General features: G+C 43.4%; 2 protein-coding genes across 5 annotated transcripts in view; both read left to right on the top strand.

The window, feature by feature from the left end:
• LOC138663244 (zinc finger protein 773-like) overlaps positions 1-9000 on the top strand; it is a 46574-nt gene extending 37574 nt beyond the window's left edge. For all 4 annotated transcript variants that reach the window (XM_069749410.1, XM_069749409.1, XM_069749413.1 and 1 more), the window contains one exon: positions 8167-9000. In XM_069749410.1, coding sequence (XP_069605511.1) covers positions 8167-8999 — 833 coding nt within the window. In that variant the 3' untranslated portion in view covers position 9000. The remainder of the gene's footprint in view (positions 1-8166) is intronic.
• On the top strand, positions 9000-9446 carry LOC138663247 (gastrula zinc finger protein XlCGF17.1-like; the record flags this gene model as incomplete). The annotated part of the gene is made up of 1 exon (XM_069749416.1): positions 9000-9446. A coding segment is annotated over one exon (447 nt), but the record flags the coding sequence as incomplete, so codon positions are not given.
• Positions 9447-14296: the final 4850 nt, after the last annotated feature.

Here is a 14296-nt window from a genome sequence, read left to right as displayed (position 1 = left end):
TGATAGAAGCAGTACTTCCCAGACCAAATACACTAGAAGCCTCAGATTCAGCCCTTGTTCTAGGGACCTGAGTTGTTTTTGCTCGACTATTGCCATCTGTAGATTTTATTACTGTCAAAGTCAGCAACATCACTTTGATATTTGTGCAATTTATCTTGACTAACCTTATTCCCCCATCTTGTGATATCTGTTTCCAGATCTTTAGACCATTTAGTAAACTGGTCAGTGGGTAGGTCTTTAGACAAAGTTGTATAGAGTGTGTCAAGTTCATTGTCAGTCTCATGTAAAGATGAAGTATTCTTATTTATCAATATTTGTATAAATTCAAATGAACACTTAAGCTACCACTTAAATCCAAAGGTCATTGCTCCCTGCTGATTCTCCTCGATCTCTCTGCAACATTTGACACTGTGGATCACCAGCTCCTCCTCACTATGCTCCGCTCTATAGGCCTCAAGGACACAGCCCTCTCCTGGTTCTCCTCCTACCTCTCTGACCGCTCCTTCACTGTATCTTTTGCCGGCTCCTCTTCCTCTCCTCTTCCTCTTACTATCGGGGTTCCGCAGGGCTCAGTCCTAGGCCCCCTCCTCTTCTCTCTTTACACGGCCCCTATTGGAAAAACAATCAGCAGATTTGGGTTCCAATATCATCTCTATGCTGACGACACTCAATTATACACTTCTTCCCCCGACATCACCCCTACCCTAATTCAAAATACCAAGGATTGTCTGTCTGCTGTTTCTAACATCATGTCCTCCCTCTATCTGAACCTAAATCTCTCCAAAACGGAACTTCTTGTGTTTCTCCCCTCTACTAACCTCACTCTACCCAACATCGAAATTACCCTGGAGGGTTCAACCATAACTCCCAAGCAGCATGCCCGCTGTCTTGGGGTCATATTCGACACCAAACTTTCCTTTACTCCCTATATCCGATCACTCACTTGATCTTGTCACCTGCATCTTAAAAACATCTCCAGGATCTGACCTTTTCTCACCTTTGAAATTGCTAAGACTCTTACTGTCGCTCTTATTCATTCTCGTCTGGACTACTGCAACTCTCTTCTGATCGGTCTCCCTCTTACCAAACTTTCACCTCTCCAATCCATCTTGCATGCGGCAGACAGGGTCATATTTCTGTCCAGCCGCTTCACCGATGCCTCCATCTCGTGCCAGTCATTACATTGGCTACCCATTCGCTACAGTGTCCAATATAAACTCAACTCTCTCACCCTCAAAGCTCTCCACAGTTCTGCACCGAGTTATATCTCCTCTCTCATCTCCGTCTATCGCCCTTCACGTGCCTCCGTTCTACAAATTACCTAAGACTAACATCCCCCATACTCCAAACCTCGCACCTCCGTCTCCAAGACTTCTCTCATGCTGCGCCAGCTCTCTGGAATGCACTTTCCCAGACGATCAGACTGATACGTAGCCCCGACCTATTCAAGTGCGCTTTGAAACCCATCTCTTCAAACAAGCCTACCACATCAACTACTCAGTAATCTAACTTTGCCCTGTTCCCTCCTTCCAAATATTATTCTGAATCTGCACCCTACTATTCATCTGTCTCCACACCCTCCATGCACACGATAACTGCACTTGATACTTGACTATTGCACTTAAACACACGGGCTGATGACCGGATCATGCAGCTTTATATGAAAATCCCTATTTATTATAATTGCCAGACCTGAAATAACAAGCACTTTTCACCTATTGTGTCCCCCATTTCCTTGTAGAATGTAAGCTTGCGAACAGGGACCTCACTCCTAATGTCACTGTTTAAATTGTCTTAACTTGTATTGAATTTGTGTGTACATGTCCCCGCTTAATTGTAAAGTGCTGCGGAATATGTTGGTGCTATATAAATAAAAATTACCGTATATACTCGAGTATAAGCCGACCCCCCTAATTTTGCCACAAAAAACTGGGAAAACTTATTGACTCCAGTATAAGCCTAGGGTGGAAAATGCAGCAGCTACCGGTGAATTTCAAAAATAAAAATAGATGCTCCAAACCATTAGTTATGGCCCCACAGCTGTGCCATATAGTGCTCTGCACCATTCATTATTGCCCCATAGATGTACCATAGAAAGGTGTGCCATATAGTGCTCTGCACCGTTCATTATTGCCCCATAGCTGTGCCATATAGTGCTCTGCACCGTTCATTATTGCCCCATAGCTGTGCCATATAGTGCTCTGCACAGTTCATTATTGCCCCATAGCTGTGCCATATAGTGCTCTGCACCGTTCATTATTGCCCCATAGCTGTGCCATATAGTGCTCTGCACCGTTCATTATTGCCCCATAGCTGTGCCATATAGTGCTCTGCACAGTTCATTATTGCCCCATAGCTGTGCCATATAGTGCTCTGCACCATTCATTATTGCCCCATAGCTGTGCCATATAGTGCTCTGCACCGTTCATTCTTGACCCATAGCTGTGCCATATAGTGCTCTGCACCGTTCATTATTGTCCCATAGCTGTGCCATATAGTGCTCTGCACCGTTCATTCTTGCCCCATAGTGCTCTGCACCGTTCATTATTGTCCCATAGCTGTGCCATATAGTGCTCTGCACCGTTCATTCTTGCTCCATAGCTGTGCCATAGAGTGCTCTGCACCGTTCATTCTTGCCCCATAGTGCTCTGCACCGTTCATTATTGTCCCATAGCTGTGCCATATAGTGCTCTGCACCGTTCATTCTTGCCCCATAGCTGTGCCATATGGTGCTCTGCACCATTCATTATTGCCCCATAGCTGTGCCATATAGTGCTCTGCACCGTTCATTATTGTCCCATAGTTGTGCCATATAGTACTCTGCACCGTTCATTATTGCCCCATAGCTGTGCCATATAGTGCTCTGCACCGTTCATTCTTGCCCCATAGCTGTGCCATATAGTGCTCTGCACCGTTCATTCTTGCCCCATAGCTGTGCCATATAGTGCTCTGCACCGTTCATTCTTGCCCCATAGCTGTGCCATATAGTGCTCTGCACCGTTCATTATTGTCCCATAGCTGTGCCATATAGTGCTCTGCACTGTTCATTATTGCCCCATAGCTGTGCCATATAGTGCTCTGCACCGTTCATTATTGCCCCATAGCTGTGCCATATAGTGCTCTGCACCGTTCATTCTTGCCCCATAGCTGTGCCATATAGTGCTCTGCACCGTTCATTCTTGCCCCATAGCTGTGCCATATAGTGCTCTGCACCGTTCATTATTGCCCCATAGATGCTCCATATAAAGCTGTGCCATTGCTGCTGCTGCTGCAATAATAAAATAAAAAATGCCATACTCCCCTTTCTTGCTTGCAGCTCCCGGCGTCTCGTCCCAGCGTCTCTCCGCACTGACTGATCAGGCAGAGGGCGGCGCGCACACTATATGCGTCATCGCGCCCTCTGACCTGCACAGTCAGTGCGGAGAGACGCCGGGAAGACAGAGCGGCGCCCGGCGTGTGGAACGTGGACAGGTGAATATAAAATACTCACCTAGTCCCGGCGCTCCTGACGCTGCCCCTGCCTGTCACACTGTCTTCGGTGCCGCAGGTCTTCCTGTCAGCGGTCACTGGCACCACTCAGAGGAATGAATATGTAGCTCCACCCCTATGGGAGTGGAGTCCATATTCATTTCTCTAATGAGCGGTCCCACGTGACCGCTGAACAGGGGAACAGCTGCGGCACCGAAGACAGTGTGACAGGCAGGGGCAGCGTCAGGAGCGCCAGGACTAGGTGAGTATGCCTCAGCGCCCTCTCCCCCTCACCCGCCGACCCTGCCGCCCACCGTGACTCGAGTATAAGCAGAGAGGGGCACTTTCAGCCCAAAAATTTGGGCTGAAAATCTTGGCTTATACTCGAGTATATATGGTATTATTAGTTGCTGCCATCCACTTATTGATCAATTCCGGATCACCCAACTAGTACGTCAGGTAAAGTTGAATCCTGAGGCCCCTGGGAATAGTCTTTTTTTCCTGATCGTTCTCCAGAGAGGAACGGTTCCACCACCACTTTGTTTTACGCTGCAAAGCGTTTCTATATTCATGCAAGAGATCCTTGATCTCAAATGGGGCATCCTGCGAAATAACTGGTGCAAAAATGTCTGTAGCCCTTGACTGCCAGGCACTTTCCCTAGCTTTTAGATCCATATTGTGGACTATCGGTAGTAATAAAAAAAAAAAAAGAAAAACAGCAAAACCTATGAAATTACCAAAAAATTGTCCTGAGAATTTTTATGCAATGGCACTTCAAAGCAATTATCACAACAAAATGTTCAACTGTGATTAGACAGTGGACATAAACGAAGAGGACCATAAGATTCAATAGAAAGATACTTTTATTAATAATCATTAAAATGTCAGAACAAATAAACACAGAAATACCCAGTGGGGGGTGCCCAGACATACAGTCCAAAATTCAGGGATAGGTTACTTGCTCAAGTGAAGATTAACGTAAATAAAATAAATAATTATTTAGTGTAATAAGTGTGCACATAAACTAAGGCATTTACTTATAAATGGAGAGGGACACGGCCAATAAGGATAATAGATGAATGTATAAACTAAGGTCTAAACAGTTTCCAAAAGAATCAAGGGACCCCAGATCCTAATCATAGGTGGCCCTGCATAGAAAGTCTAGCCAAATGTGCACCACAGAATGAAGTTATACCTGAATTCCGATGGTCATAAATTGAAGTGAGTGGTTCGGTAGTTCCCTTTCGCTCCGATGCACGTTTTGCCCATAGCTTCTTCCTTGGGCGTGCAGTAGAAGAGTAGGGAGTGGTGATGAGTTAGTGTATTCGTTGCTCGGGTTTTCCCGAGCACACTCAGGTGGTCTCCAAGTATTTGTTAGTGTTCAGAGATTTAGTTTTCATCCGCGCAGCTGCATGATTTGAGACTATAAGCTTGTTTATATGTGGGGATTCCCTAGCAACCAGATTCCCCACATGTACTCTGCTGGCTAGCAGCTGTAAATCATGCAGTTGCGTCAACAAAAACTAAATCTCTGAACACTAACAAATACTCGGAGATCACCCAAGTGTGCTCGGGAAAACCTGAGCAATGAGTATACTCGCTCATCACTAGTAGGGAGGGCTTTTTAAAGGACAAAGTGGCCAATGGTAGTGCCGTATAGAAATGCCAAGTGCCATTTATTGGTGAGAGTCTTAAAACATAGCGGCGCATGTCTAGATTGGAGGAGATCTTGGCCCCTCGGAGACGATCAAACAGCTCTGAAATAAGCGGTAATGGATATTTTTTTTTTTACCGTGCTCTGGTTTAACCCTCGGTAATCAATACAGGGCTGAAGAGATCCGTCCTTTTTCTTAACGAAGAAGAACCCTGCCCCCGCTGGGGAAGATGATTTCCGAATAAATCCTCTAGTCAGGTTCTCCTGGATGTACTCTGACATGGCCTGGGTCTCTGCATGGGAAAAGGGGGAGAGATTCGCCCCCGAGGGGGAGTCGTACTGGGAAGCAGATCTATGGCACGGTCATACGACCTGTGTGGAGGTAGTCTCTCTGCTTCCTTTTTCCCGAAGACTTCGGAGAAGGCCCTGTAAGAAGAGGGTAAACCCGGTAGGGCAGCTGGCTGACCTGGAGGAGAAACAGGACGAATGGGAGTAATGCAGTGATCGGAACAGTAATCTCCCCAGCGCAGGATTTCTCCAGTCCTACAATTTAAAACAGGTTCATGAGTCTGGAACCAAGGCAAACCTAGAAGTAAGGGGTGAGACAAACCAGGCAAAACCTAAAAACAGATTTTTTTTCTGAATGCGTTAGACCTACCTAAAGTTCCACTGGCTCAGTCTGGAAATGCATGGGCTTGATCAGGGGTTTACCATCTAGGGACGTCACTAGCATCAGATTTGGAAGGCGCTGGACTGGAATCTGGTAACAGTCCACAACTGCTTGCTGAATGAGGTTCCCAGCGGCTCCGCAATCCAAGTGACAAAGTTCTGAGAATGTAACTGTGCCGAAGCATACGGAAACAGTCATTTGCAGACATGGAGAGAAATGATCTTTACCCTGGGAAGCCTCTCCTACCGACCCTAGGCACTGGAGTTTTCCGACCTCTCTGAACATAAGCAGTTCCGATACTCTGAACTACCACAGTAGAAATATCTCCCTTCCACGTGGCGCGCCTCCTGGCACTGCCTAGCCAAGCTCACTTGCATTGGTTCTGGAAGAGAGACTGGAAACCAAGATCCATACGATAAGGTCTCTTCTCCTGCTTGTACTCCCTGGAACGTTCTTGAAACTGAAGATCAATCCGAGTTGCTAAAGATATCAGGTCATTCAGATTTGCAGGAGAAACTCGGCCTGCCAGCTCGCCCTTTATTCTCCTGAACAAAGATTCCCAAAAGGTAGCCACCAATGCCTCGTCATTCCAGGATAACTCTGAGGAAAGGGTCCGTAAACGAACTGCATACTAAGCCACCATGAGATTCTCCTGACAAAGATGAAGAAGCGAAGAAGCTGTTGAGGAAGTACAGCTAGGCTTGTCGAAGGTCCTGCGGAACACTTCTAAGGACGACTGGAGGTTATTAACCAGATGATCCTCTCTCTCCCACTGCAGATATAACAAGGCGAGTGCCGCTCCAGCGAGGTGTGACATAATGAAGCCCCCCTTGGCCTGTTCAGAAACGAACATATGCACCAGGAGTTCAAAATGCCACGTGCATTGATTAATGAACCCTCGACATTGGGTGGGGTCGCCATTAAACAGAGGAGGAGATTCCAGATGAAGTCCTTTACCTGCCGTGCAACAGGGAACTTGGTAGCCGGTGGTCATGATGGGAGTAGCCAAGGATATCAACAAGTCCATACGTGTAGACAAGTTGCATAGATAGGTCGTGATCTTGTCCTGCTGATCTTTCAGGCGAGAAACCTCTTGGCACAACTCTGCAGCTGGAGGTGCATGGGACCCAGTGGGTTCCGTGGCCGGAGCAATCTGTAAAGAATGGAAGCGAAGGCACAGATGGTGAAGTGCACATTTGGCAGGACGACAGCAGACTAAGAGTGGGGGCTCCGCTGAGGTATGGGCGTCACAGCGGGGTAACGGAGACCACGGCGGGGACCCCGTGCGGGCACAGGTGTTACACATACTGCCAGACTGGATGGTACTGGTCACAGGCACCCTAATCTTAGTGGTTGGATCAAGCCTGCATCACCCAGAGATTCTGGTTCCAATGTCTCCTCCATTACTAGCGCTGCCTACAAAGATGCGCCTGGTGACCGAAGCAAATGTTGTTGGAGCAGATCACAGAGATGTGACACACCATCTGCAGAAGCCCTAATGTGACAAAATTTCAGAAAACCAGAGCAGTATAAGGCTATGTGCACACGTTGCTGATTTGGGTGCAGAATTCTCTGCACAAAATCTGCATCTCCTGGCAGAAAACACAGGTGCAGATTTGATGCGTTTTTCTTGCGGATTTGCTGCGGATTTCATGCGTTTTTTACCCCTGCGGATTTCTATAATGTAATGGGTGCAGAAATGCTGCAGAACTGCACAAAAGAAGTGACATGGCCCTTTTTTTAAAGCTGCTGCATTTTCAGTGCAGATTTTTCCACACTATTAGCACAGCATTTTTTTTTGCCAAATCACTTGCAGATCTGCATCGTTTCTGCGCGGAAAAAAACGCTGCAGTTCCGCAGGAAATCTGCAACATGTGCACATGGGCTTAATCTCCATACGGTGACTCCATTTTGGAAAATATAACCCTCAGAGAATGTCTATTGGAGTAGCGACTATTTTTGATTCCACATGCATTTTCCAGAAAATAGCATGCAGTGGATGCAGAAAAAAGAAAATTGCAAATGTGGTTTGGGCACACGGCAAGGCTCAGAAGCGAGGGGGAAATTTTACTTTGGGAGGGATGTTATTGGTGGTTTGGTTTATGGAATCCATGTTGCTTTTCAAGAACTTTTGAGCTTCTAATAATGTTCAAACCTCTGTTTTTCTACTGACAGATGATGGACGTGAGTGAGGACTTGTTTTTTGTGAGATGAATAGGAGTTTTTATTGCTTTTATTGTCATTTACATAATATTTCGTGAATAATTTAATGTTTCTCTATAACTTGCAATTTTTACAGATAGTTTAAATACAAATGTTAAATAACATTTAAGGATATTTTATTCAGAATTAATTTTTTTTTTTATCTTGGCAGATGACTGTACCAGGATATCAGAGAGACAGCTGACATCTTCAGTTTTTAAATCAGATGATCTTGAGATCGCACAGGATACAATTGAAGTGAATGCCATTACTGCTGATATAACATCATCCATTCACAGCAAACATCTGTCATCTGATCCTTTGAAACAGGTCCTGTCTTCTGACTTATTAGCAACTACTCAGGGTTACAAAATATGCAATAAAAAACGAAATACTCCTAAATCGAAGCCATTTTCATGTTCAGAACATGGAAACCGTTTTCCCATTGAAAAGTGTTTTCTTAGACATCAAAGAAGTCACACAGGGGAGAAGCCTTTTTCATGTTCAGAATGCGGGAAATGTTTTAATCTGAAAGGGAATCTTGTTATACACCAAAGAACCCACACAGGGGTGAAACCTTTTTCATGTTCAGAATGCGGGAAATGTTTTCATCAGAAAGGGAATCTTGTTATACACGAAAGAACCCACACAGGGGTGAAACCTTTTTCATGTTCAGAATGTGGGAAATGTTTTAATCATCAATCAAATTTTGTTAAGCACCAGGGAACCCACACAGGTGAAAAGCCATTTTCCTGTTCAGAATGTGATAAATATTTTAAACGGAAATCAGATTTGGTTAAGCACCAGAAAACCCACACAGGGGTGAAACCTTTTTCATGTTCAGAATGCGGGAAATGCTTTAATCTGAAAGGGAATCTTGTTATACACCAAAGAACCCACACAGGGGTGAAACCTTTTTCATGTTCAGAATGTGGGAAATGTTTTAATCATCAATCAAATTTTGTTAAGCACCAGAGAAATCACAAAGGGGGGAAACCTTTTTAATGTTCAGAATATGGGAAATGTTTTAAGCAGAAAGGGGATATTGCTAAGCACCAGAGAACTCACACAGGGGAGAAGCCGTTTTCCTGTTCAAAATGTGGGAAATGTTTTATCTATCAATCAAATTTTGTTAAGCACCAGAGAACCCACACAGGGGAGAAGCCTTTTTCCTGTTCAGAATGTGGGAAATATTTTAACCAGAAATGCAGTCTCGTTATACACGAAAGAACCCACACAGGGGAGAAGCCGTTTTCATGTTCTGAATGTAGCAAATGTTTTAACAATAAATCTCGTCTTGATGGGCACCACAGAACACACACAGGGAAGAAGCCTTTTTCATGTTCAGAATGTATAAAATATTTTACAAAGAAATCAGATGTAGTCAAGCACCAGAGAACTCACACAGAGGTGCAGCCTTTTTCCTGTTTGGAATGTGGAAAATGTTTGTAAATAAATCATATCTTATCTATAAATCAAATGCTTTTTTTTAATTGATAGATCGGGCGATTCTGAGCGCGGCGATACCAAATATGTGTAGATTAGATTTTTTTTTTATTGATTTATTTTGATTGGGGCGAAAGGGGGGTGATTTAAACTTTTATATATTTTTTATTTTTTTCACATTTTTTTTAACTTTTTTTTTTTACTTTTGCCATGCTTCAATAGCCTCCATGGGAGGCTAGAAGCAGGCACAGCACGATCGCCTCTGCTACATAGCAGCTATCTGCTGTTCGCTGCTATGTAGCAGAATTGCAGGTGTGCTGTGAGCGCAGACCACAGGGTGGTGCTCACAGCTACCGGCGATCAGTAACCATAGAGGTCTCAAGGACCTCTATGGTTACAATGGAGAAGCATCGCCGAACTCCGATCATGTGACGGGGGTCGGCGATGACGTCATTTCCGGCCGCCCGGCCGGATGCGGTAATTAAATGCCGCTGTCTGCGTTTGACAGCGTCATTTAGCTAATAGGCGCGGGCAGATCGCGATTCTGTTCGCGCCTATTACGGGCACATGTCAGCTGTTCAAAACAGCTGACATGTCCCGGCTTTGGTGCGGGCTCACCGCCGGAGCCCGCATCAAAGCGGGGCTTCTGACCTCGGACATATTATCCCGTCCGAAGTCAGAAAGGGGTTAAAGGAATTGTCCATTATTAGGACAACACTTTGTCATTCCTAATGTTTGGCCTATTTCAAATAAAACCACTCATTCACTTTCCAACCGGCGCCATTACAGTGGTCTTGGCACTCATGCTGTCAGAGCTCATGTGAGGCTATTCACTGTTCCCACCTTCGGATGTATTGAACTTTAATAGGGAGCCAGGGCTGCGGCTGCTCTCTGACTTTGATCGATATGTCCAAAGGTGGAGATAGTGAACCAAGTTTAAGAATGTACTTGCTTTTAAAATGTGTTTGGTATTTTATTAGTCTTTTTTATATGTTTCCCCCATCCTTAAATACATTTGTCCTGCTTGTATCAACCAAGAAAGAAAAAGACTTTTTGATATGACTATATTTTAACTTTGAAAAAAAATAAAGAATTCATCATTGTAAACATCTTGAAATTGTGGAACAGAAGCTGGCTAAATCCCCTTTAAACATAAAAAAATGCCACACAAAAAGAAACCATTATGAAACCTAGAGTGTGAAAAATAAATGACTGGAAATCTGATTTTGATGACCATCAAAAATAAATTAGTCAGTGAGAAAGTAAATATGTTATTGACAAATTGTAAAAAAAAAACAGTCATAATTAAATGAGAAAGTGTAATTACTAGGGATGAGCGAACGTGCTCGGTGATACTTTGATATCACTTGAGTACCTGAGTGCTTGGAAATACTCGGTGAGCATTAGCCGTTGCTCGGATATGAAGTTTGAATCGCCGCTCCGCATGTTTGATGTCTGTTACACAGCAAGTAAACATGCATGGGATTGCCTGCCAGTCATTGTAATGCCGTAACCATCTCGGAAGTGGCATTACTGTGGTTGGCTGTCCACATTATATAATCAGGTATTATAAAAGAATAGGCGCCTCCACCCACCGCTGCCATTGCATAGCTCAGGGACAGTTCTTATTGGAGGAAGAGAGTGGTTGGACAGGCCTGTGTGTGCACAGTATGATGAATCAGTCATGTAGTGTTGATACTGGTGCTGAAGCTAAACCATCATGTTAACAGTCCTTCTAAGGGCTAATCTTGTGCTTTGTTGTTTGTAACAGATACATTCTGCATTTAGCCTAGCGAGGGACAGTTGCAGGAGCAGGGTGGCTGAATACAGTCTCAGGGCAGGGCATAGTTCTTTGCAGTCTGTTGCTAAATATATAGCAGTGGCAGGTGACCACATTCTTTTTTTTGGGGGGGGAGGGGGAAATAGACTATAGTGTTATCCATAGAGTATTACATGCTCTGAGGTGCATTTCGGTGGTAATTAATACTCCAAATAGGCTTTTTTTTAATTTAATTTGTCATCCATACACTTTTACTGGATTTAAGTTATATTACAGTTGTTAGGCTCCGGGATTCTCCCACTGCAAGGGGTAGATCCCAAGCCTTGTCTGCATCGGCAGTCTCCCATTCGAGCTTGGCCGCGGCAGAAATCAGTCCAAGCATCTATCTCAGGCTCATGGTAAATGGTTGGTTACTGCAGACTCTCCAGCTAGGCCTTTGTAGCCAGTGTTTTATACAGGAGCAACCTGCCACTCTGGAGTCTAAGTCCTGAAATCATCTTACTGAGCATTTTTATTATTATTATTATTAATTTATATAGCACCATTAATTCCATGGTGCTGTACATGAGAAGGGGTTACAACAAAATACAAATATCACTTACAGTAAACAAACTAACAATGACAGACTGGTACAGAGGGAAGAGGACCCTGCCCTTGCGGGCTTACATTCTACAGGATTATGGGGAAGGAGACAGTAGGTCGGGGTTTGCAGTAGCTCCGATGGTGATGAGGTGGCCGTGTGGTCATTACAGGTTGTAAGCTTTTTTGAAGAGGTGGGTTTTCAGGTTCCTTTTGAAGGACCCAATTGTGGTGGATAACCGGATGTGTTGGGGCGAGAGGAGGAGAGAAGGAGGTCTTGGGAGGACCGGAGATTACGTGAGGGAAGATAGTGAGAGAGTAGTTTGGAAATATATGGAGGAGAAAGGTTATGGATGGCTTTTTAGGTCAGTGTTAGTAGTTTAAACTGGATACGCTGGGAAATTGTGAGCCAGTGAAGGGATTTGCAAAGAGGGGAAGCAGAAAATTTCTAGCTCCACATAGAAAAAAATCCCATAAAAACAATCAGAGCAAGGATGTGGTCATAAAAATTGCTTTATTAATTACATAAAACTCAGACTATACCATACAATAACAAAAAAATGCATATATATAAAAAAATGTATCACAATTATATATAAAAAATGTATAAGTGCCTGTAGTTAACTGATGTCCATATATGTAAATCCTGTGTCCGTTATAACATGTCAATATGGCCCATAAAAAATACAAAAGATGAGAGGAAACACAACTATGAAAAAAAGTGTCAGATAAAAGCAGAAATCTGCGATAATGGGAGTGTACTCAATCTAATGTGCAAATAGTGCATATATGTGAAGCAACCAAACACTGCAAGCGGCAGCAAACAATAAAGTGCATGAGCCAATGGGCAATATAAGGGGACACTTACTATATATATAAATCCGATTCCAGGGACCACCAGTCACTATCCAGGGCACCCCGACGCGCGTTTCGGACGCACAATCCTTCGTCAGGGGGTGTATAATTCTACCAACAACAGGGGCTTTATATATGGTCCTATCTTAATGGGTTACCGATGGCAGCCGCCATTACGGCATCAACGGCGCATGCGCCGCCGGGATACCCGCAAGTCAATGCCAGAGACGCCATGTGACCGGACGCACAGGGTGAATTCCCGGCGTTGCCAAGGCCACAGTGACGCTCCCGACACGGCCGCCGGACTCCTAGCCACGCATGCGCACCGCCGAGGATGCGCCATGGGATCCTAATCCTAATGTGACGTAATAAAAGACAAGCGTGTTATACACGCGTGCGCACTCATGCGCACTGGGCTCCAGATGTAATATGCCTCCTAACAGTGGCGTATAACATAATTAATTATATACAAAAAAATGTATTAAAATGGTGTAAGTATATAGAAAAAAATATATATATATATTCTAATAAAAGTGAGACAAATTAATACTGTAAGAGCATGTGTGATTATATGTAATTCTATCCCAAAAATGAAATATATGTAAAAATTGAAAAAACATATATAACAATGAATACTAATCCTAATTCTACTTATTATATTATACAAAAAGGTATTCCAGCGATGCTTGACACTCCCACCATGCCCCGCACGAGTCCGCATCCATATAAAAGTCAGTCACCAGTACATATCGTGCAAGGAGCAAGTGCAATCAACGGACAAGATCCATCCGCAGACATCCAGGGAAAAAGGACCAAATCACTCAAGAAGGTAAGTCTCAAACAATATAACAGGAGCCTATGGTACAAAACATATGGAATTAATATCAAGTATATACAAAAACCACTGAAGTGTTAAAATTATTAAAAAATTATAATTAAAACGACTAAAAAAATAATATGTGTACATATGCATTATAAGCTCATAAGAATTAAAAGCAGAAATATAAAATCAACAACAAGAGAACAAAAAGGACCGTTCATGGATTATTCTAAAAATGGGGCGAAGCTCAAGTTCTCATTCAGGCCATTCGGGGCCACAGTATCTAACAACCATATCCATTTAGTTTCAAGTTTAGCCAGAGGTTTGCTAATTTTACCACCCCTTTCATTAACTACATTATTCATTTTTGTTATTGTATGGTATAGTCTGAGTTTTATGTAATTAATAAAGCAATTTTTATGACCACATCCTTGCTCTGATTGTTTTTATGGGATTTTTTTCTATGTGGAGCTAGAAATTTCCTCTTCATTATATGTAGTGTCCCACTGCGATACTTACACACTGGATGTCCTTGGGGTAGTTTTATTTATTTATTTATTAATATATATTGATATATATATATATATATATATATATATTTTGGTTAATTTTTACCCTGTGTGCACTAGTGTGTTTTTTAATTGTTGTATATTTACTGTGTTCTGCACAGGCCATCCTTCTTGCTTCAGCATGGACTTTAAGACCAGGGAACAGTCCTGGCAGGGACAAGTGAATCTGGTATTTGGGGCCAGTGGTGGAAAAGATACTACCACTAATGGTCCACAATTTAATGACTTTTTCTATACTATTAAAAATCTGACA

This window comes from Ranitomeya imitator, chromosome 2 (assembly GCF_032444005.1).
Source record: "Ranitomeya imitator isolate aRanImi1 chromosome 2, aRanImi1.pri, whole genome shotgun sequence".
Taxonomy (NCBI): domain Eukaryota; kingdom Metazoa; phylum Chordata; class Amphibia; order Anura; family Dendrobatidae; genus Ranitomeya; species Ranitomeya imitator.
This window is presented reverse-complemented; position numbering and strand designations above follow the sequence as displayed.